We start from the raw sequence: 25,999 nt of genomic DNA, 5'->3' as shown, positions 1-25,999 counted from the left end.
TACACAGCGATAGCTACTGTTTTCTGCATATGGTATCAGTGCAAAGGGACACATGCCAGAACCCGCCCATTATTTTGAAATTGGTAAGTTAATTTGCTATAATTTGTTTTTTTGTTTTTTTTCACCAGTAAATAATCAAGCATAATTCTAATTCATTACATAGGCCTAAATGAAATTTATTTCATGTTCAGCACTATATTTTATGTAAGATGTCCTTGAGTATCCTGAAAGGCATCTGACAAATAAAATTGATTATTGTTATTGTCAATTTACACTTTATTAGGTACCCCCATCTAGTACTGGGTCAGATCCTCCTTTGCCTCCAGAACAGTCTGACTTCTTAGGGGTATGTGAAGGTGCCGGAAACGTTCCACAGGGATGTTGGCCCATGTTGATGCGATGGTATCACGCGGTTGCTGCAGATTGGACGGCTGTATAGTAATGCTGCAAACAGCTTGTTCCGTTTAATCCCATAGATGCTCTATTGGGTTTAGGTCTGTACTGGCCACTCAAGTAAACTTAATTCACTGCTGTAAACTGAATTTGTTTATGCTGATAGGAGTGAAACCCTGTGTGGTGTGGTCCTCTGCTGCAATAGACCATCGGTGACAAGGATCAATGAGTTGTGTGTTCCTAGATGTCTTTCTGCACACCACTGTACTTCGCCGTTATTTGTCTGTTTGTGGCCCGCCTGTTAGCTTGCACTATTCTCCTTATTAAACCTCTCTCATCAATGAGCTGTTTTCGCCCACAGGACTGCCACTGACTGAATGTTTTTTTGTTTGTCGCACCATTCTTGGAAAACCCCTAAACAATGTTGTGCGTAAAAAGCCTGGTCGGGCGGCCATTTCTGAGATAATGGACCCGTTGCCGACGATCATACCACGCTCAAAGTCGCTTAGGTCACTCATTTGGCCATTCTAACGTTCAATCGAACAGTAGCGTAATGCCTCAATGCCTGTCTGCCTGCTTTGTATAACAAGCCACGGCCACGTGCTTCCCTGTCTGCATGAGCGATCCATTTTAGTGAAGGGGATAGTTTACCTAATAAACTGGTCGGTGAATGTATATCCCAAATAATGTCCCGTTTTTTTTCTCTCAATCTGATGTGGGCCCGCGCCCACCCGTCCCTACCTCCCTGTTGTAGAGCGTAGTTTTGCAGCTGTATATCTGACACTACATTGAGACTCATATGGAGAATCCATTACTGTATCTACTACAATATCAGTAGTATGTAGATAGTGTTGTAACTCTAATGGTTTGTAGCATGTCATAAATGTATATCAGTTCAGGTGCATGTATCCATATATTTTTCAGTTTTGTTTTCTCACTTTTTCCCCAACAGATCTGGATATCACTCCTACATAATCAGTAGCAATGTAGGAAATGTAGTTACTCTTTGAATGGTATGTAACATGTCAGTTTGCATATTCCTTTAGATACATTTGGTCTTGTTTTTTCACGTCTCACTTTTTTTCAACGGATGCCCACATGGAAGTTCAGGGCTTTTTGAAGATGCGTGGAGGAAGCTGGTCCTCATTGGGGGAGGGGCAGTAGCTCCAACCACCATCACATCTCTTTCTTTCTTTCTCTGTCTCTCTCTCTCTCTCTCTCACACACACACACACACACACACACACACACACACACACACACACACACACACACACACACACACACACACACACACACACACACACACACACACACACACACACACACACACACACACACACACACACACAGTGGGGTTGGGTTGAATTGAATTGGTCACACCCCACAGGATGTAGAATTTCAGTTTGAGTGACAGGAAGTAGAATTGAATTCAGTGCAATTCAAATAAATTCCACTCAGTCATAGAACATGAGAGTTTCACTGTATCTGACAGTTCACACTTCCAGATACCAAAGAATATATCACTTTTCTCTGGAAACAATGTTCATATACTCTTTTAACCTTAGTGCTTAGAATAGCCAATTGCTGTACTTTATATTCCCAATAATCACATCATTTGTTTGGCTTATTTTTGAAGGACTAAGGGTCAACTTGAGTGTTAAGCTAATGCATTCTGGGAAAAGTAGTATATTCCCCATATTGAATAAGATGTAAGTGATTAATGAAATATAATAACTTATAATTAGTTTTAAGAGTTTGTCCTGAAAATCAATTGTTTCATGTATAAGATGTATATTTGTATATCTATGCTGAACAAAAATATGAACACAACATTCAACAATTTCAATGATTTTACTGAGTTACAGTTAATAGAAGGACATCAGTCAACTGAAATGAATGCATTAGGCCCTAATCTATGTATTTCATATGACTAGGCCCACCCACTTGGGAGCCATGTCCACCCACTGGGGAGCCAGGCCCAGCCAATCAGAATGGATTTTTACCCACAAAAGAGCTTTATTACAGACAGAAATACTCCACAGCACCCCCTCTGTTGCCAGATAAATTAACATTAACTTATCTGGCAACAGCTCTGTTGGACATTCCTGCAGTTAGCATGCCAATTGCACACTCTCTCAAAACTTCAGACATCTGTGGCATTGTGTTGTGTGACAAAACTGCACATTTTAGAATGCCCTTTTATTGTTCCCAGCACAAGGTGCATATGTGTAATGATCATGCTGTTTAATCAGCTTCTTGATATGCCACACCTGTCAGGTGGATGGATTATCTTGGCAAAGGAGTAATGCTTACTCACATGGATGTAAACACATTTCTGCACAACATTCAAGAGAAATACGCTTTTTGTGCATGCGGAACATTCCTGAGATAATTTATTTCAGCTGATGAAAAATGGGACCAACACTTTACATGTTGCATTTATAGTTTTTTTTCAGGTTAAATTAGAATAGAAGAGGCATTTGAATTTAATTGAATTTCACTGAATTCAATTCTATTTCCTTTCAAATTCGAATTGCAATTCTGTATCCTGTTTACTACTCCAATTCAAATTCATGAATGTAATGAAAATGTATGAGGCATTCTCAATTCAATTCTAAGAGCCCAACCTTGACACACACATGCCTGGAATCTGGACACAAGATGTAATCATCCAAACTTGATCTGTTGCTCCTCTCCAACAGAAGCCCCTTATCGCCCAACCAGATGCATTTCCCTGGAAGGTAGTTTTGTGAGAACAAGAAAGATTGCATGGATGCAGAACAGTGTTCTTTAGGGAAAATCTTTCACTGGCAAATCTCTTTGTAAAGAATGGAAAAAAGGGACCCGGGGGAAGTGAAGTGATCATCACTCAAAGGAGTAATATGTCCTCATGTTTTTTGTATTGTCTCCTCTGATGACTTTCCTAGCCTGAGGACTTGTCACAATACATTTACATTTTTACATTTTAGTCATTTAGCACACACTCTTATCCAGAGCGACGTAAAGTTAGTGCATTCATCTTAAGATATCTAGGAAATGCAAAAATGCTTCTAAATTTTTAATTTCAATGTTGAAATTTCAGACTTGATTTGTTATAACGAAAAAAGTATTGCCTATAAAAATGTCTATTAATTATAATCCACATAATTCACATTTCCTGTCGATGCAGGATTATTTTCCTGCTGTAGCAAACTGGCTCAAATTAAGATCCTACATCTGTTCTTACTTTTCACTGAGTGTACAAAACATTAGGAGCACCTTCATAATATTGAGTTGCACCCCCTTTTGCCCTCAGAACAGCCTCAATTTGTCAGGACAGGACTCTACAATGTGTCCAAAGCATTCCACAGGAATGCTGGACCATGTTGACTCCAATGCTTCCCACTGTTGTGTCAAATTGGCTGGATGTCCTTTGGGTGGTGGACCATTCTTGATACACAGGAAACTGTTGAGATTGAAAAACCCTGCCGCGTTTCAGTTCTTGACAGACTCAAACCGGTGTGCCTGACACCTACAACCATACCCCGTTCAAAGACACTTACATATTTTGTCTTGCCCATTCACCCTCTGAATGGCACACATACACAATCCATGTCTCAATTGTCTCAAGGCTTTAAAATCCTTATTTAACCTGTCTCCTCCCCTTCATCTACACTGATTGAAGTGGATTTAACAAGTGACATCAATAAGGGATCGTTGCTTTCACCTGGATTCACCTGGTCAGTCTATGTCATGGAAAGAGCAGGTGTCCCTAATGTTTTTTACAGTGTTTATAAAGTGTTATAAAGTACTTTGAGATTGTTGGCTGTTTGTTGACCAGAGGCTATAACCCATGCACCAGCCGGTTGAACTATATACTGGCTGGCTTATCTGCTCATAACATTTGAAAAACCTTGTATTAGGGAGGTCACTCTATAACAGAGACACGCTGGCTTTATTTATTCAAGGATCATCTGGGTGATTGTGACCCAGATCTCTGTTCTGCTAGTATCAAAGTTAAAACTCTGAAGAAGTGAGTGTCATATTTTCTCAGTTCACTTTCGTTTTTTTGTCAACAACCATATCAAGAGTTAAATACTCTGTCATTTAGTTCTAACATTATTCATTCTGAAATGGAAATGACAAATTACAAAATGACATTTTGGTTTCCTTGTCCTCTAAGCAGTCTATGGACAGGGTATGACAGCAGTCCATTCTTTATAAAGGTTAAATAAATAAAATAAATAAATATTTGGTGATATTTCTCTGGCATTGTTTTCTAAAGCTGACGTTTTAGCATTTGTGGCAAAAATCCCATTCAAGTCCTGGTACTGATATTAGCATTTTTACGCGCATCATGTCCAAAAGGTATTTGAAATTGATTGTGAAGCTCAACAAAGTCATTATAGATTATTTGAACATGGATGCATGAAAAATGCTAATATTGGTAACAGGACTTGAATGGGATTTTTGCCACAAATTCTAAAACTTTAACATTTGGAAAGTGCCAGGCAAACTTAACCAAAGCATTAATTGATGTCATACCTTCTCCATAGCTTACGGGGTAAGGAAACCAGTATGTTATTTTGTAATTTGGGTGAACTATCCATTTAAAGAGAGAGTTCACCCAAAAACACAAAATTACATATTGGTGTCCTTACCCTGTAAGCAATCTATGGACAAGATGTGATTGACAGCGAGCCATGCATTGGTTTAGTTTCATGGCACTGTTTTCAAATGCTAGTGTCTTTTATTAGTATTTTTCGTGCATCGTGTTCTAACAATTAGCATTTTTGAATCTGAAAGTGAATAGAGCTGAATATATTGATAAAAGTCACCTTGTCTGAGAGAGATTTACATGGTTATCAAAAAGTCCCGCCGGGGTAAACCTAGACGAAACACAGCCCTTATTTTAAGTGTTTCTAAAATTCCCTATGGGAAAAATGAATGGTGGAAAAACAATTAGAACCATTTCCCTGTTTGACCGCTAGGTTTTATGGGTATTATAACACCTCCACTGTGGGGCTCTATACAGATCTCACACCTAGTGCAAAATGCAGATCCATCACTTTTGAATGTCAAGTAGAGAAGAAAGTCTTGCCCCATAACTGGTTGATCACCCCTGCAAGAGCTGTAACCTGGACAACAATGGAAAACTCTGTGGGTTGGGGATGGGAAAGGTCCTATTAGAGTTCACTTTGACTTCATGTTGAAGGGGAATACCTCAAAAATCTCTGTAACTCCATTTAGAATTGGCACTTTGTTGCCTCAGTTTCTTGTTAAAGGTAAATTCCACCCTTTTCAACATCAAATTTGTCATTTCCAGCACTAACCCAACAGGTTTCTATGTTTTCTACTCAAAAAGATAGATGAAGAGAAGTGTTTCTGATGACATCATCCGGAGACACCGATGAGGTGCTTCTGCTGCTGATGCTATCATTCAGCTTCCAGCTCAGCCTCCACTCTGAGGGGAAGCCCATGTTGGTCATGAGAGTGGCCTTCCCCTGCTGCAGCTCCGAACTGTAGGGTGACAGGACTGTCAGGGTGGGACAGATCTCACCTAAATTAAGGGAAGTTAGGGAGAGGGGAGTTGACTGATACAACAATAATGATGCAGCAGTTTTACATCTTAACTGTAAATGAAGGGTTTATTCCATCAGTAAGTTTCTGTTCCTCAAACAGTTTATCTTTGTTTCACCTGAAGTCTTTCAGTTTTACCTCTCTTTGAGTAGTTACTGAAGCATAATGACATACTTCACCTTTAGATGACTGAAAATACAGTGGCATGCGAAAGTATTCACCCCCCTGGCATTTTTCCTATTTTGTTGCCTTACAACCTGGAACTAAAATGAATTTTTGGGGGGTTTGTATCATTTGATTTACACCACATTGCCTACCACTTTGAAGATGCAAAATATATTTTTGTGTGAAACAAGCAAGAAATTAGACAAAAAAACAAAACTTGAGCGTGCACAACTATTCACCCCCCAAAGTCAATACTTTGTAGAGCCACCTCTTGCAGCAATTACAGCTGCAAGTCTCTTGGGGTATGTCTCTATAAGCTTGGCACATCTAGCCACTGGGATTTTTGCCCGTTCTTCAAGGCAAAACTGCTCCAGATTCTTCAAGTTGGATGGGTACCGCTGGTGTACAGCAATCTTTTAGTCATACCACAGATTCTCAATTGGATTGAGGTCTGGGCTTTAACTAGGCCATTCCAAGACATTTAAATGTTTCCCCTTAAACCACTTGAGTATTGCTTTAGCAGTATGCTTAGGGTCATTGTCCTGCTGGAAGGTGAACCTCTGTCCCAGTCTCAAATCTCTGGAAGAATGAAACAGGTTTCCCTCAAGAATTGCCCTGTATTTAGCGCCATCCATCATTCCTTCAACTCTGACCAGTTTCCCAGTCCCACCCGATGAAAAATATCGCCACAGCATGATGCTGCTGCCATCACCATGCTTCACTGTGGGGATGCTGTTCTCGGGGTAATGAGAGGTGTCGGGTTTGCGCCAGACATAGCGTTTTCCTTGATAAAAAGCTACATTTTAGTCTCATCTGACCAGAGTACCTTCTTGCATATGTTTGGGGAGTCTCTTACATGCCTTTTGGCGAACACCAAACGTGTTTGCTTATTTTTGTCTTTAAGCAATGGCTTTTTTCTGTCCACTCCTCCGTAAAGCCCAGCTCTGTGGAGTGTACGGCTTAAAGTGGTCCTATGGACAGATACAGATACACAGATCTCCGCTGTGGTGCTTTGCAGCTCCTTCAGGGTTATCTTTGGTCTCTTTGTTGCCTCTCTGATGAATGCCCTTCTTGCCTGGTCTGTGAGTTTTGGTGGGCGGCCCTCTCTTGGCAGGTTTGTTGTGGTGCCATATTCTTTTCATTTTTTAAATAATGGATTTAATGGTGCTCTGTAGGATGTTCAAAGTTTCTGATATTTTTTATAAACCAACCATGATCTGTACTTCTCCACAACTTTTCCCTGACCTGTTTGGAGAGTTCCTTGGTCTTCATAGTGCTGCTTGCTTGGTGGTGCCCCTTGCTTAGTGGTGTTGCAGACACTTGGGCATTTCAGAACGTGTATATATACTGAGATCATGTGACAGATAATGTGACACTTAGATTGCACACAGGTGGACTTTATTCAACTAATTATGTGATTCCTGAAGGTAATTGGTTGCACCAGATCTTATTTAGGGGCTTCATAGCAAAGGGGGTGAATACATATGCACGCACCACTTTTCTGTTTACATTTTTTTTTTATGTAATGTTTTTCATTTCACTTCACCAATTTGGACAATTTTGTGTATGTCCATTACATGACATCCAAATAATAATCCATTTAAATTACAGGTTGTAATGAAATAAAATAGGAAAAATGCCAAGGGGGTGAATACTTTTGTAAGGCAGTGTACATTCAACTGTCATCAAAACTGAACTACATTTTATTTCTCCCCTTTTGGAATGGGATTTAAATCAGAATTAAAACGTTTAATTATTAGTTATATTTAACTCAGCAAAAAAATAAATGTCCTCTCACTGTTTAACTGCGTATATTTTCAGCAAACTTAACATCTGTAAATATTTGTATGAACATAACAAGATTCAACAACTGAGACATAAACTGAACAAGTTCCACAGACATGTGACTAACAGAAATTGAATAATGTATCTCTGAACAGGGGGGGGGGGGGGGGGGTAACAGTCAGTATCTGCATTCCTGGTGTAACTCTGGCAGTTGTCGTTGCCATCCTGGGGGGGGGGGGTAACAGTCAGTATCTGCATTCCTGGTGTAACTCTGGCAGTTGTCGTTGCCATCCTGTACCTGTTCCGCAGATGTGATGTTCGGATATACCAATCCTGTGCAGGTGTTGTTACACATGGTCTGCAACTCTGAGGACGATCAGCTGTCCATCCTGTCTCGCTGTAGCGCTGTCTTAGGCATCTCACAGTACAGGCATTGCAATTTATTGCCCTGGCCACATCTGCAGTCCTCATTCCTCCTTGCAGCATGCCTAAGGCACATTCATGCAGATGAGCAGGGACCCTGGGCATCTTTCTTTTGGTGTTTTTCAGTCAGTAGAAAGGCCTCTTTAGTGTCCTAAGTTTTCATAACTGTGACCTTAATCGCCTACCGTCTGTAAGCTGTTAGGGTCTTAACGACCGTTCCACAGGTGCATGTTCATTAATTGTTTATGGTTCATTGAACAAGCATGGCAAACAGTGTTATACCCTTTACAATGAAGATCTGTGAAGTTATTTGGATTTTTACTAATTATCTTTGAAGGACAGAGTCCTGAAAGTGGGATATTTCTTTTTTTGCTGAGTTTATATATATATATATATATATATATATATATATATATATATATGTATATATATATATATATATATATATATATATATATATATATATATATATATATATATATATATATATATATATACACACACAGTTGAAGTCGGAAGTTTACATACACTTAGGTTGGAGTCATTAAAACTCGTTTTTCAACCACTCAACAAATGTCTTGTTAACAAACTGTAGTTTTTGCAAGTTGGTTAGTACATCTACTTTGTGCATCACACAAATAATTTTTCCAACAATTGTTTACAGACAGATTATTTCACAAATAATTCACTGTATCACAATTCCAGTGGGTCAGAAGTATACATTCCAGATAATGATGTCATGAGTTTAGAAGCTTCTGATAGGCAAATTTACATAATTTGAGTCAATTGGAGGTGTACCTGTGGATGTATTTCAAGGCCTACCTTCAAACTCAGTGCCTCTTTGCTTGACATCATGAGAAAATCTAAAGAAATTAGCCAATATTTCAGAAAACAAATTGTAGACCTCCACAAGTCTGGTTCATCCTTGGGAGCAATTTCCGAACGCCTGACAGTACCACGTTCATCTGTACAAACAATAGTATGCAAGTATAAACACCATGGGACCATGCAGCCGTCATACCGCTCAGGAAGGCGATGCGTTCTGTCTCCTAGAGATGAATGTACTTTGGTGCGAAAAGTGCAAATCAATCCCAGAACAACAGCAAAGGACCTTGTGAAGATGTTGGAGGAAACAGGTACAAAAGTATCTATATGCACAGTAAAACGAGTCCTATATCAATATAACCTGAAAGGCCGCTCAGCAAGGAAGAAGCCACAGCTCCAAAACCGCCATTAAAAGCCAAACTACAATTTGCAACTGCACATGGGAACAAAGTTCGTACTTTTTGGAGAAATGTTCTCTGGTCTGATGAAACAAAAATGGCCATATTGGCCATAAAGACCATTGTTATGTTTGGAGGAAAAGGGGGGAGGCTTGCAAGCCGAAGAACACCATCCCAACCGTGAAGCACGGGGGTGGAAGCATCATGTTGTGGGGGTGCTTTGCTGCAGGAGGGACTGGTGCAGTTCACAAAATAGATGGCATCATGAGGAAAGGAAAAGTATGTGGATATATTGAAGCAACATCTCAAGACATCAGTCAGGAAGTTCAAGCTTGGGTCTTCCAAACGGACAATGACCCCAAGCATACTTCCAAAGTTGTGGCAAAATGGCTTAAGGACAACAAAGTCAAGGTATTGGAGTGGCCATCACAAAGCCCTGACCTCAATCCTATAGAAAATTTGTGGGCAGAATTGAAAAAGCATTTGCGAGCAAGGGTGCCAACAAACCTGACTCAGTTACACCAGCTCAGTCAGGAGGAATGGGCCAAAATTCACCCAACTTATTATGGACGCTTGTGGAAGGCTACCAGAAACGTTTGACCCAAGTTAAACAATTTAAAGGCAATGCTACCAAATACTAATTGAGTGTGTTGTAACCTCTGACCCACTGGGAATGTGATGAAAGAAATTAAAGCTGAAATTAATCATTCTCACTACCATTATTCTGACATTTCACATTCTTAAAACAAAGTGGTGATTCTAACTGACCTACGACAGGGAATTTTTACAAGGATTAAATGTCAGGAATTGTGAAACTGAGTTTAAATGTATTTGGCTAAGGTGTATGTAAACCTCCGACTTCTTCAACTGTATAAATATATATACACAGTACCAGTCAAAATTTTGGAAACACCTACTCATTCCAGGGTTTTTATTTATTTGTAATATTTTCTACATTGTAGAATAATAAGGAAGACATCAAAACTATGAAATAACACATATGAAATCATGTATAACCAAAAAACTATAGAATGCATTTTTTCCCTTGTCTTGTGAGATCATAGATGCATCTGCAAACGCAGAAACTCTTTCAATCAACAAAAAAATTAGAAAAAACACCTTCATGATCGATATTCCAAAAGGTTGAAAGTGTCAAAATGGTCAGAACAAATTATCCAATTAGAAATAAGATGTGGATGATCTTACTTCCTCATCCAGTCTGGTGCCTCCACCAAAAGTCTACCACAGTGATCCAATCTCATTCAGCCGCAGTAAAATCCCCTAACACTATAGAGACACGACTCTCGCTCTTTGAAAAGCTACATTTAGCCAAACCAGTCAGATCTCAACAATAACAGCTCACCGAATGCTGCTTTACAACTGATGCCCTCTGCTGGTATGAAACTCCAGTAGACTGGACACATTCATGTTTGCTGTTGAACTTTCAACATTACAAAAGTGCTATGTTGATATCTGTAACATATTGTATTTTATTATGGAACGATATCGATTCAATGAATATCAGTTCCAACTCACTTGAGCAAATCAAATCATCAACAGGAGCTTACATGTGATACTTCAAGGAGGGAATCCACGTCCTTATGACGTTTTCTGCATAAAGAGATACATCTTGTCTGTATACATATGTTTTTTGTTACGATTTTTAGACAGCACATGAAAGATGGTGGTCAAAGACGTTGTTGTCGTGGGTTTCTGTGGTCAGGAAGGACAGCTCTCAGTCATGAAGTGTTCAACTCACAGGGCTGTAAACACTCCCAGAACGATAAAGCATGTGCTGCCAATGCAAAATGTCTCTCTATGGAAATATTTGTCCTGGGCAAAGTATGACACTGCCATTAAGAAAAGTTCTTTAATCCCCTTCCGTGTGTTGTCTGAAAGTTATTGCAAAAACGCATTTATGCTAACACATTCCCTCATTGCTGTATTAAGCTCTAGTTGATTCGTTGATCTATCCAAGTCTTAACTGATGTTACTATATGTGCTATGGTCCCCATAATGAAATAGTATGATTATATGACACAATATGATTTGCTATATTAACTGTTTCATACTGTTGATAGTTCAATGGGGAATGTGAATGTGTCCAATCTTCTGGAGTTCCAGAGTGTACCAGTAGGGGGCATCAGTTCCATGTCTCTGTTATTATTCCCCTCTGTGTCTGGAGGTTCTTGTGCAGCCAGTCAATCAGACTTTATCACTGTGGTTGACTTTCGGTGGAGGGACCAAACTGAGTGTTGGCAGTAAGTATTCAGTTCTAGATCTTGACCTCTGATATCAACGTCACAATTCATTTTCTTAACGGTATTACAACTACCTCAAATAGAAAGTCGAAATGTAGGTTCCATTTATTTTTGGAGAATTTGAGTTGCCTTTATTTACCTTTAGAATAGTACACTTAAAAATCAAATGTATATTAAAGATGTAATATATCAAACGGTGCTTATGCAGTGCGTTCATTTCATACACGGTTATTGTTGAACTCAGAGTGGTTTGGCTAAATGTATCTTTTCAAAGAGCTGTGTCTACAGTGAGAGCTTTTTTTTGTATGGCCACTGAATGACATTGTATCACTGTGGTATACTTTTGGTGGAGGCACTAGGCTGGATCTTGGAAGTACAGTGTATTCAGAAAGTATTTAGACCGCTTGACTTTTTCCACAATTTGTTGTGTTACAGCCTTATTCTAAAATGTATTAAATAGTTTTTTTTCATCATCAATCTACGCACTAATGAAAAAGCAAACACAGTTTTTATACATTTTTGCAAATGTATAAAAAAACACAAAAAAACATCACATTTACATAAGTATTCAGACACTTTACTCAGTACTTTGTTGAAGCACCTTTGGCAGCGATTACAGCCTCGAGTCTTCCTGGGTATGTCACTACAAGCTTGGCACACCTGTATTTGGGGAGTTTCTCCCATTCTTCTCTGCAGATCCTCTCAAGCGCTGTCAGGTTGGATGGGGAGCATCGCTGCACAGTTATTTTCAGGTCTCTCCAGAGATGTTTGATTGGGTTCAAGTCCGGGCTCTGTCTGGGTCACACAAGGACATTCAGACACTTGTCCCGAAGCCACCCCTGCATTGTCTTGGCTGTGTGCTTAGGGTCATTGTCCTCTTGGAAGGTGAACCTTCGTCCCCAGTCTGAGGTCCTGAGTGCTCTGGAGCAGGTTTTCATCAAGGATCTCTCTGTACTTTGTTCCGTTCATCTTCCCCTCAATCCTGACTTGTCTTCCAGTCCCTGGCACTGAAAAAGATCCCCACTGCATGATGCTGCCACAATCATGCTTCACCGTAGGGATGGTGCCAGGTTTCTTCCAGACGTGACGCTTGGCATTCAGGCTAAAGAGTTCAATCTTGGTTTCATCAGACCAGAGAATCTTGTTTCTCATAGTCTGAGAGTCCTTTAGATGTCATGTGCTTTTTACTGAGGAGTGGCTTCCGTCTGGCCACTCTACCATAAAGGCCTGATTGGTGGAGTGCTGCGGAGATGGTTGTCCTATCTCCACAGAGGAACTCTGGAGCTCTGTCAGAGGGACCATCGTGTTCTTGGTCACCTCCTTGAGGAAGGCCCTTCTCCCCTGATTGCTCAGTTTGGCAGGGTGGCCAGCTCAAGGAAGAGTGTTGGTGTTTCAAAACTTTGTCTATTTAAGAATGATGGAGGCCACTGTGTTCTTGGGGACCTTCAATGCTGCATCATTTTATGGGTACCTTTCCCCAGATCTGTGCCTCGACACAATCCTGTCTCGGAGCTCTACGGACAATTCCTTCAACCTCATGGCTTGGTTTTTGCTCTGACATGAACTGTCAACTGTATAACTTTATATAGACAGGTGTGTACCTTTCCAAATCATGTCCAATCAATTAAATTTACCACAGGGGGACTCCAATCAAGTTGTAGAAACATCTCAAGGATGATCAATTGAAACAGAATGCACCTGAGCTCAATTTCGAGTCTCATAGCAAACGGTCTGAATACTTATGTAGGCAAGGTATTTCTGTTTTTAATATTTAATATATTTGCTGAATATCTAAAAACCTGTCTTCTAGGTGACGTTCGCCCAATCCTGACAGTCCTGCCCCCCTCCAGTGTGGAGCTGCGGCAGGGGAAGGCCACTCTCAAGAGCTCCCGAGTGGCGCAGCGGTCTAAGGCACTGCATCTCATTGCAAGATGTGTCACTACAGTCCCTGGTTCTAATCCAGGGTATATCACATCTGGCCATGATTGGGAGTCCCATAGGGCGGCACACAATTGGTCCAGCGCCGTCCGGGTTTGGCCTGGGGTAGGCCATTATTGTAAATAAGAACCTGTTCTTAACTGACTTACCTAGATCAATAAAGGTTACATGTGCCTGGCCAACAAATTGTATAGATTCTGTTGATGTTTAAAGCTGTTTGATCTTTTTCAAAAGCCGAAGTCAAACTGCTGCCACTTGACTAGAGAACAGCATCATCCACATAAAAATGTACATCAGCTGTCTCAATATGTCTCCCAGTGTTGTTGATATAGATAATAAACAACAGAGGACCTCAAATTGATCCTTGAGGCACACCCGAGCACAACTCTACAGTGTCTGACTTACAACCATCTGCCTTAACACACTGGGTTTGATTTGACAGGTAGCACAGACCACTCAAGAGCATGACCAGTAATCCCAACAAATCTCTGCACCAAGACAGTATGGTCCACAGTGTCAAACGCCTTTGACAAGTGTATGAATACAAATACGCAATGCAGCTTCCTATCCAGGGCACAGTGAACATCATTCAAAACCTTCAAATTTGCTGTGACAGTGCTGTGGCCAGACCTGAAACCTGATTGCACACCACTCAAAACATTGTTTTCCTGGAGATAGGCCTTAAGCTGCTTATTGACTAGGGGCCCGAATAGACAATTTAGATATGGGCCGATAGTTATTCAGTAAAGTGGGATCACATCATTTCAAAAGAAGTAGGACAAATGATGATTTCTCACAATCTGGAGATTTCATTACATTCTAGAGTGAGGTTCAAGATGCATGTTAAATGAGGGGAGCAGCTAATTGTAGGGGGTCTAGATTATCAGGGCCAGGGGATTTTCTTTTTTTCCAATCAATTGCTTTCAGGGTTCTACACACCTCTGAGACAGTGCTTGGGAATGTCAGGTAATTTCACAGGGGCTCATGTTGATCTTTAACCCTATCAAATAATCTGCCTGCATCAAGAAAATTTTGATTAAAAGAGTTCAGAATAGAGGTTCTCTCAGTTACCACCTGTTAGTCAACCATCCGTTGTTTAGAGAGCTGTGCATTTTTTGGGCACTCTTAACATGTTTGAAGGATTATTCTGATTATCAGCAGTAGATTTGAGGTAGTGGTCTGCTTTCAGGTTATAGGCACACCCTGAATCTGAAGGCATTTAAAAGCCATACAATCAACTGAGTCAGACCTTCTTGCTTTAGCCTACATAGCAATCCTTATGATTTCTGCTAGTTCATTTGAGAACCAAGAGTTGTCTCTGCCCTTAATTCTGTATTGTTTGAAAGGGGCATGCTTGTTGCACACATCCTGGAAGGCTTTATGGAAGTAAAGAAAAGCTAATTCAACATCAGGGAGGAATTCAACTCTATTCCAGGCAATGTTAAAAACATAATGTAACAAGCTCTGAGTATCAAACCGTTTCCATTTTCTTTTCATGGTGATACGTGGAGATAATGTAGTTTAGGAATTTTACCATCCCTTACACAGGCCACAGCGCAGGAATTAAAAAAATTGTTTTATTTGATTTTTGACCTTTATTTAACTAGGCAAGTAATCACTTATATGATTTGCAAAAACACCAGAAGCATTAAAACGATGTGGAGTGTTAGTTAAAATAAGATCGATCAAAGAGGATTTTAGAGGACACTTTGGATTCAACCTTGTTACATTGTTTACAATCTGAGTAAGAGTGTAGGTATTACATAGATTATTGAGTTGATCAGAGTTGGTTGTCAGCAAATCTAGGTTCAGGTTACCCATAAGCACAAGTTCAGATTTGCCATTCTGTGATAATAATATAAAAAACACAATCCAGAGAGCCAGCAACAGCAGATGGGGCTCTATAATTACAGGATTCAAGGATGCGCAGAGATTTATATTCAAAGACAGATATTCAAATTGCTTGGGTTCGGTAACAGAAGTCAGAATGGTTGATAAAAACATGTATTTTATGCATACAGCAACACCACCATCCTTAGATTTGCGATCTGACCGGAAAACATTGTGAACATCAATGCCAATGTCTTTGTCAGTGATTTTTTTGAGCTAGGTTCCAGAAAGCATAAATGCATCCGGGGTCTGCGGTTTTTATCCACTCACTGTTCTTTATCATGGTACTAATAATGAAGCCATGTGCTCTAAACTCACTGTTCTTTATCATGGTACTAATAATGAAGCCATGTGCTCTAAACTCACTGTTGTTTAACATGGTACTAATACTAAAGCCATGTGCTCTAAACTCACTGTTCTTTATCATGGTACTAATAATGAAGCCATGTGCTCTAAACTCACTGTTGTTTAACATGGTACTAATACTAAAGCCATGTGCTCTAAACTCACTGTTCTTTAACATGGTACTAATACTAAAGCCATGTGCTCTAAACTCACTATTCTTTATCATGGTACTAATACTGAAGCCATGTGCTCTAAACTCACTATTCTTTATCATGGTACTAATACTGAAGCCATGTGCTCTAAACTCACTGTTCTTTAACATGGTACTAATACTAAAGCCATGTGCTCTAAACTCACTGGCCTTTATCATGGTACTAATAATGACGCCATGTGCTCTAAACTCCCTGGTCTTTATCATGGTACTAATTCTGAAGCCATGTGCTCTAAACTCACTGGCCTTTATCATGGTACTAATACTGAAGCCATGTGCTCTAAACTCACTGTTCTTTATCATGGTACTAATTCTGAAGCCATAAGCTCTAAACTCACTGGCCTTTATCATGGTACTAATACTGAAGCCATGTGCTCTAAACTCACTGGCCTTTATCATGGTACTAATTCTGAAGCCATAAGCTCTAAACTCACTGGCCTTTATCATGGTACTAATACTGAAGCCATGTGCTCTAAACTCACTGTTCTTTATCATGGTACTAATAATGAAGCCATGTGCTCTAAACTCACTGTTCTTTATCATGGTACTAATACTGAAGCCATGTGCTCTAAACCCACTGTTCTTTATCATGGTACTAATACTGAAGCCATGTGCTCTAAACTCACTGTTCTTTATCATGGTACTAATAATGAAGCCATGTGCTCTAAACTCACTGTTCTTTATCATGGTACTAATAATGAAGCCATGTGCTCTAAACCCACTGTTCTTTATCATGGTACTAATAATGAAGCCATGTGCTCTAAACTCACTGTTCTTTATCATGGTACTAATAATGAAGCCATGTGCTCTAAACTCACTGTTCTTTATCATAGTACTAATACTGAAGCCATGTGCTCTAAACTCACTGTTCTTTATCATGGTACTAATACTGAAGCCATGTGCTCTAAACTCACTGTTCTTTATCATGGTACTATAACTAAAGCCATGTGCTCTAAACTCACTGTTCTTTATCATGGTACTAATACTGAAGCCATGTGCTCTAAACTCACTGGCCTTTATCATGGTACTAATAATGAAGCCATGTGCTCTAAACTCACTGTTCTTTATCATGGTACTAATACTGACGCCATGTGCTCTAAACTCACTCTTCTTTATCATGGTACTAATAATAAAGCCATGTGCTCTAAACTCACTGTTCTTTATCATGGTACTAATACTGAAGCCATGTGCTCTAAACTCACTGTTCTTTATCATGGTACTAATAATGAAGCCATGTGCTCTAAACTCACTGTTCTTTATCATGGTACTACTACTACTGAAGCCATGTGCTGTAAAATCATTGGTCTTTGTGATGTTACCAGAGCCATTTATTTAGAGAGTTAGGACATTGAGGTTTCTGCTAACTCCCTAAATATATGTCTCTGGATGTTACTAATACTGAAACCATGTGCTCAAAACTCAGTGGAACTCTCTGGGAACAGGTGAACATCTGGCCATGGTACTGCTCTATTCTGGGAGTGTTGCGGTCACCCTGCCCATGTAAATCTGAGTTTCAACCCAACCAGAGTTCACAATCGCTCAGCCTCAAAACTTTCAGGACTGTGGCAGTTGTGTGTCTGACTAAAGACCTGAACATGGGCTGAGGAAGCAGACTTTACACTTCAAAAAAACCTTTCCAAAATTAATCTTCAACTGTCCCCATTGGATAACCTTTTTTGGTTCCATGTAGAACCCTCTGTGTATACAGTATACAGTATGTAAACTACATTTATTTGTGACATATATGTAGAATAATGATATGAAAGTGGTACTTCTTGAATGGAATCGATATGACTGTATTCACTTTCAGAGTTGGGGGGTATAGAATTAGGGCATGAATATTTTGGAAGATGGGTTTGGACAGGTTCAACATTCATTCTGTTGTGTACTGAAACAGGTGCTCCTTATAATAAGAAAATAAATATATGTAAAAAAATATATATGAACCTTATCTGAATTTTGTTCAACATGTCCTTTAAAATAAAGCATTTTCTACAGTTCTGTATCATTACTGGTCCCAGTATGTTTACAAAGATTTTTGCGTAATATATTGAGAGATACTGTATGGACAGTATCATAGTCTATAGACAAGTCTAGCCAATAATCTACATTATTGTATTGTAGAGTCATATTGTGAAGAATTGGTGTTTAGAATACTTTAGAATACAGAAGACTCGGGAGAATCTGTAGCTCTGCAGCTGTTGAGTCAGAGCAGTTCCTCTATAGCTGAAGGAGGTTTTTGTACAATGCTCTAACATTGTGTGAACGAGAATAACCACCCTGCTAACAGTAGTAATCTGCTGCATCTTCAGCCAGGACTTCACTGATGGTCAGAGTGTAATGAGTTAATGAACTACCAGATCCACTCCCACTGAAACGACCTGGAATCCCAGACTGACGGTTTGTAGCATCATAAACCAGGGGATTAGGAGCTTCTTCAGATTTCTACAGGTACCAGTGGAATTAATTACCAGTACTTGAACTGGCTGTACAGCTGATAGAGACAGTCTCTCCTGGACTAACAGACTGAGATTTAGGAGACTGAGTCATTATTATATCTGCTGATGAGTCTGAAAAATAAAACATAAGTGAAGAGGAAATTATTAATAAGGTTATCACAACAAATAGACATTGCAAATATTCCACATTCTATCATGAAACATGATCAAACCAGATGATTCATTTAAACCAGATGAGTTAAAACCAGATGATTCATTTAAATCAGATGAGTTAAAACCAGATGATTCATTTAAATCAGATGAGTTAAAACCAGATGATTCATTTAAACCAGATGAGTTAAAACCAGATGATTCATTTAAACCAGATGATTCATTTAAACCAGATGATTCATTTAAACCAGATGAGTTAAAACCAGATGATTCATTTAAACCAGATGAGTTAAAACCAGATGATTCATTTAAACCAGATGAGTTAAAACCAGATGATTCATTTAAACCAGATGAGATAAAACCAGATGAATCATTTAAACCAGATGAGATAAAACCAGATGATTTGTTTTTATTATTATCTTCAATATTCACAAATTAAGTTTAATTCTGAAGCCAAATCATGAATCCAAGTTGGTCAAAGTGTCTCTCACCCTGAACAAGGAGTCCCAGTGTCCACAGCAGTAGAATCAGTGACATCATCATTGTGCTGCGTGTCAGTGGCTCTGAAAGGAGTGAACAGTCACTGATCAACACTGGGGTTTTAAAAGTATGTGGAGCAATGAGGCAGGACAGCTATGCTATGTATTTTATGCAAATACACGCACCGCGCACGCGCACACACACAGATAAATGAAGTCAGCGGTTTCCAAAGGTAGGCCTACTGTATATCACATTTGAGAATACAAAAATCATAAACCACATATTGTAACAACTATATCTTAAATGATGCCTAGTTTGACCCACCTACATAGTGGTTCATGTCCCTCAACAGTGGTTGTCAGTCCCAGGAGAAGGTAAATGAAGCTTAACAGTATAATTCATTATTTGAGTTGTTCTTGCAGTAATATGGACTTGGTCTTTTACCAAAAAGTGATATTTTTTGTATACCACCCCTACCTTGTCACAACACATTTGATTGGCTCAAATGCATTAAAAAGGAAAGAAATTCCACAAATTCCACAAATTAACTTTTAACAAGGCACAACTGTTAACTGAAATGCATTCCAGGTGACTACCTCATGAAGCTGGTTGAGAGAATGCTAAGAGTGTACAAAGCAGTCATCAAGGCACAGGGTGGCTACTTTGAAGAATCTCAAATATAAAATATATTTTGATTTGTTTAACACTTTTTTGGTTACTACTTGATTCCATATGTGTTATTTCATAGTTTTGATGTCTTCCCTATTATTATGGAATGTAGAAAATAGTAAAAAATTAAGAAAAACCCTGGAATGAGTTGGTGTGTCCAAACTTTTGACTGGTACTGTACATGTGGGTGTGCAAGTTGTGTTTTCCCCACTGGATCAGCACCTTCAGCGGTACACGTAGTAAGTTTATGACCCATGATTTCAAAATTGCTTTCTAAGTCCAGTATTATTGCAACAAATCTCTAGTAACCCATTATACACACACATACGACTTGGTAACTCTCTCTCGTGTTTTCAAACAGATTATATATATTATAATACTTATTTAGTTGTAGGCTACACAAATACGACTTTTAGGCTATCCAATTCCTACTTGCAGGCTATCCAATTCCTGCTAATGTACAGGTCCAACAGTATATTTCACATGTTAATAGGTAACCAATCCCTACTGTTGGAGACACTGCTGTGCTCCCATTGATCAATGTTAACCGGTCAGACTCAAATAGTTCTGCAAAATTGAGGATGAGGAGGATAAGAGATTTTCCACAAAACAGACAGTCCTTCACAGAGCTTTTTGAATAAGGTCTCTTATGTTTTGGGTCCAAGCCGAGGGATGTCTGGGTCCAAGCCGAGCGAAACTGATAAAAAAGTCAGGTCGCGCTCATCAAATCAAATCAAATCAAATGCATTTATATAGCCCTTCTTACATCAGCTGATATATCAAAGTGCTGTACAGAAACCCAGCCTAAAACCCCAAACAGCAAGCAATGTAGGTGTAGAAGCACGGTGGCTAGGAAAAACTCCCTAGAAAGGCCAAAACCTAGGAAGAAACCTATAGAGGAACCAAGCTATGAGGGGTGGCCAGTCCTCTTCTGGCTGTGCCGGTGGAGATTATTACAGAACAAGGCCAAGATGTTCAAATGTTCATAAATGACCAGCAGCGTCAAATAATAATAATCACAGTGAACAGGTCAGGGTTCCATAGCCGCAGGCAGAACAGTTGAAACTGGAGCAGCAGCACTGCCAGGTGGACTGGGGACAGCAAGGAGTCATCATGACAGGTAGTCCTGAGGCATGGTCCTAGGGCTCAGGTCCTCCGAGAGAGAGAAAGAAAGAGAAAGAGAGAATTAGAGAGAGCATACTTAAATCCACACAGGACACCAGATAAGACAGGAGAAATACTCCAGATATAACAGACTGACCCTAGCCCCCCGACACATAAACTACTACAGCATAAATACTGGAGGCTGAGACAGGAGGGGTCTCGAGACACTGTGGCCCCATCCGATGATACCCCCGGACAGGGCCAAACAGGCAGGATATAACCCCACCCACTTTGCCAAAGCACAGCCCCCACACCACTAAAGGGATATCTTCAACCACAAACTTACCATCCTGAGACAAGGCCGAGTATAGCCCACAAAGATCTCCGCCACGGCACATGTCCCTTATATAGTGGGAGGTGATAACACAATCATATTGTTACACAACAGTTATTTTCTGAACGCAACAGTTCCAGAACACAAAGGCCTTGTGTTAGGGTACAGACATCTAGGAGTCTACGCAAGGCATAAAATCACAGTTCAACACAGAACATATGCCTTGAGAAGTTACAATGGCTCACCCCAAATTCTGCCACAACATCAGCAACCCAAAAATTGTGGGACTCTATTTGGCTGCTCTGAAAACCAAGCCAAAAATGTATTAAGGTTAGGCATTAACTAAGAACGGTTAAGGTAAGGGTTTTGGGATAGGCTTAAACAAACATGATCAAAAACAACATTTGTTCGCTAGATTTGAACTTGCAACCTTTGAAATCAGAGGCAGATGCTTACGTGATCAGATCCTCAGAACGTGATCAGATCCTCAGAGGCAGATGCTTACACCCATCTGCCATCCCCATCCACAATGCCCTAGCAAAACTGAAACCAACTTCAAGGTAACAGCGCTCACTATTGCTCCTAGTGGCCGGTTTCCATGTCATCTCCTGATGTTCTCAGACATGGATGGATGTCGAGTACTGACTCGGCTGGCTAGTAGAACAGCACCCTCAGCAGTAGGATGTGACCAGCACAGAGAACGGGATCACAAAACCCAGAAGGGTCTCCAAGATGAGGACCGCTACTCTTTCAGCATCGGAGCCCGTGTGTCACATAATGTAGAAATAAACACGTCTCCAACCCCCATATCACACACTCAAACTGAAAAGGTGTGGGTACATTGTACAATCAATTGGTGAGAGAGGGACTCAAATATCACATTCATTTGTACAGTACATAGCCGCTGTATGCATGAATTGTGGAAAAGCTGTTTCAGTCATGTCTTTGGTCACATTCACATGGGTCAAACAAAAACATCCTAATGATTGGTTGACAATAGAGCCTCACACAATGCAGGTGATGGCTGCAAGTTTTCACTTATGAGGAGGAACTGCAGAAACTCGTAGTCGACTACAGTCAAAACTTCATTACCTTCAATCACATGATTTTTGTAAAGTTCATGCAGTCATTATGTAGGTGCAAGTCACAAGTCAGACAATTCCTGTCACCATAATGCAATACAGTTTGGAAGGTTCTGACCAACCGTGGTCATCGACTTGACAAAAGTGATCCACTCGAACGCGCCCATTTTCTCTTATGTCTTCTGCATTGTTAGCCTGGAACGATTCCGCATCCTGCATACCATCTGAATAGATGGGTCTCGATCAGTGGCGGTCAGTGCCGTTTAAGATGAGGGAGGACAATTTGTTTTTCATGAGCATGGCGTTATTACCTCAAATTGGATGACTGTCAATGTAACAGCGATATGTTTAGGCTATTATATGATACTCAAATTGTCCCTATACCCATCATGAGGTTGCTACAACCTAGCCTATGAATGACAGTTTACAACGTAGGTGCATACAGGTCGAAAAAACAAATTAGTGGCACCATGGTGCTACCCTACAGAGTGCTGTTGAAGCTACTGTAGACCTTCTTTACAAAATAGTGTGTTTTATTTAAACAATTATTTGGTGAAGTATAGTTATATCTTAAAAGGATTTTTTTTAAATGCTTTACAATTTTATTTTTATGAAATTCACTGAGGAGTATGGTCCTCCCCTTCCTCCTCTGAGGAGGCTCCACTGGTCTCAATTGACTGTGACTAGTATTGACAGACCCACCCGCCCACATTGTATAGTTGTCTGTGGATCTGATCAAGTTTATAAAGGACTGTGAATTCTGGTTGGAAAGAATGGACTGGCTGTTTGAGATGGTGACAGTTACAGTAGAAGATTTTAACTGACAAAAGATAATATTTGGACAGTGAAACTAATTCAAACATGAAATATAGGACAGAAATATAAAGGGATAGAAGAAGGAATGGTCAATGAAGTGATGAAGGTGAATGCAGGTAGGCTATATATGAGAACTCTCTATGTGTATCTACAAATAAATGTGTTTTATACAATTGACCAGTTATTGTCAATATCTTCCAAATTAAGATAACATAAGATAGCAGTCATAGTAGATTTATGCTAGAATCTGTGGCAGGGAGGAAATTAAAAGTGCAATCATCCCACTGGGCAGATGTCATTTCAATGTCTGTTCCACATTGGTTCAACATAATGTCATTGAAATGACGTGGAAACAACGTTGATTCAACCAGTGTGTGACCAGTGGCATGTTTGAAATGTTCTTCTACCCTTATCACCCTTATCTTACCACTAGATGGGAGCATCGTAGCATGTCCATACATTCACGGACAGATGGATGAAATGCATGAAGAATCCATTACACATCCATTTATCCGTCAAAAGTTCGAATCAACTTTTTACACGTAGTTAAAATCACTGAACATTTTAGATTTTTCTATGGGGGTAAAATATTTTTTTTCAACTGAGAGGCTGGCCCCCAGAGACATCTGCAGTAGAAGTTTTGCCTATGTCAGTGTTTCCCAAATTTGGTCCTCGGGACCACAGGTGGTGCACGTTTCGTTTTTTTCCCTAGCACTACACAGTTGATTCAAATAATCAACTAATCATCAAGCTTTCATAATTTGACTCAGCTGTTAGTGCAAAAACCGAAACGTGCACCTCTTGGGGGGGTCTCAGTGTCGTGTGCTACATTTTAAAATATCTATTTGTGAGAATCGGGTTGGCCGTAGCCTGAATGACAAAATAGGATGCATCTAACTGTTTATGGTTAGACACCAAACAAATCTCTCTCTCTCTCTGTCACGCACACACACCTCATTGAAAGAAAGTTGACCAGAGGCAGTTAACCCATATCATTGCTATGGTAAGAGAAGAGAAGAAACTTGAGAGGATTTCAAGCAGTGTACAGACTGTTTCAACTGTATCTATTTTGGGGTGTCAAGCACCTGCAAAAAAAACGAGAAACAAAGAATTAGATGTCTAAAGTCTACTGTCTTCCAGATAGCTCTTAGATCTCTTATATTATTATTTCACCGACCGTGGAGAACCTCAACTCCTCCAACACCTCCAGCTTGGACACCACCACCCCGGATTAGGGCCAGCTGATTTTGAGCCTGGGGCTGTGTTGTGCTGTGCACTGGTCCTCCCTGGTAACATAGTTGTCCTGGTTGTCATTCTGCTCCGCTCATCCCGACGCCCCAACTTTACCCTGTGCCTCATGCCGAACCTGGTGTCCTCCGACATCCTGTGGCCTGGCCACGGTGCCTGTGTGGATCTATACTGAGTGTATAAAAAACATTAGGATCACTTTTCTAAAATTGAGTTGCACCCCCTTTTCCATCACAATTACCTCAATTCGTTCGGGGCATGGACTCTACAAGGTGATCGAAAGCGTTCCACACGGATGCTGGCTCACGTTGACTCCAATGCTTCACAGAGTTGTGTCAAGTCGGCTGGTAGTGGATCCCTAATCCGAATAGCTCGTTCCAACTCATCCCACAGTAACTCAACCTGATTGAGATCTGGTGACTGGGCAGACCACTGCAGTAAGATGAATTCAGTGTCACGTTCATGGAGCCATTCCTGGACAATCCTAGCTTTGTGGCATGGGGCATTATCCTGCTTAAAAAATACATTTGCAGATGGATACACTGCTGCCATGAAGGGATGCACCTGATTGGCATTGATGTTCAGATATAGTGAGGCATTAAAACATTGCTCCACTTGTATCAAGGGGCCCAATGTGTGCCATGAAAACACACCCCACACCATCACACCACCAGCCTGTTATGTTGACAAGCGGCATGATGGATGCATGAATTCATATCCTAGTCCTCCCATCAGAGTGAAACAGCAGTTTTTCCACTTCTCCAGTGTTTTCATTCCTCAGCCCACTACTACTGCAGTTTCTTGTTTTTTAGCTGAAAGAAGTGGATCTCTGTAACGTCGTCGGCTGCCATACTCGACGAATTGTGCATTCTTTTATGGGTCTTTGGGCACCATTGTTGTACTGGACTGTAGCCCGTCTGTTGCTCTGCACAATTCGTGTCAGCCTCCTTTGTCCTCTTTCATCAATTACCATATTCGACCACTGGCCTGCCGTTGGATGGATGTCATTTGGGTGGTGGACCATTCTTGATACACACAGGAAACTGTTTAGCGTGTAAACCCAGTACTTGACACAATCAATCTGGTGTGCCTGTCACGAACTACTGTACCCCGTTCAAAGGCACTTAAATCTTTTGTCTTGCCCATTCACCCTCTGAATGATACTAACACGCAATCCATGTCTCAATTGTCTCATGACTTAAACATCCTTCTTTATCCTGTCTCCTCCCCTTCATCAACACTGATTGAATTGGATTTAACAGGTGATAAAGTATCATAGCACCTGGATTCACGTGGTCAGTCTAAGTCACAGAAAGAGCAGGTTTCCTTAATGTTTTGTACACTCGGTATATACAGTGCCTTCGGAAAGTATTCAGACCTCTTGACTTTTTCCCCTTGTTACATTACAGACTTATTCTAAAGAAATTACATCTAAAAAAATTCTCAGTAATCTACACACAA

General features: G+C 40.2%; 1 protein-coding gene across 3 annotated transcripts; it reads right to left on the bottom strand.

Annotated features, from left to right (window-relative positions):
- Positions 1 to 15,313: 15,313 nt before the first annotated feature.
- Positions 15,314 to 25,513, bottom strand: LOC129819842 (uncharacterized). 3 transcript variants are annotated; one of them, XM_055876474.1, is made up of 3 exons: positions 24,468 to 25,513; positions 19,297 to 24,375; positions 15,314 to 18,766 (listed from the first exon to the last, which is right to left on the bottom strand). In XM_055876474.1, exon 3 carries the CDS (start codon positions 17,457 to 17,459, stop codon positions 15,840 to 15,842), a length of 1,620 nt encoding a protein of 539 aa, XP_055732449.1. In that variant the 5' UTR covers positions 17,460 to 18,766; positions 19,297 to 24,375; positions 24,468 to 25,513; the 3' UTR covers positions 15,314 to 15,839. The 3 variants fall into 3 exon arrangements, with proteins under 3 accessions (XP_055732449.1, XP_055732450.1, XP_055732448.1); XM_055876475.1 differs by having other exon boundaries at positions 19,297 to 24,709; positions 24,780 to 25,513; XM_055876473.1 differs by having other exon boundaries at positions 19,297 to 25,513.
- Between the last annotated feature and the right edge of the window lie 486 nt (positions 25,514 to 25,999).

This window comes from Salvelinus fontinalis, chromosome 22 (genome assembly GCF_029448725.1).
Source record: "Salvelinus fontinalis isolate EN_2023a chromosome 22, ASM2944872v1, whole genome shotgun sequence".
NCBI lineage: Eukaryota > Metazoa > Chordata > Actinopteri > Salmoniformes > Salmonidae > Salvelinus > Salvelinus fontinalis.
The sequence above is the reverse complement of the archived record's forward strand: the minus strand, read 5'-3'. Positions and strand labels throughout refer to the sequence as shown.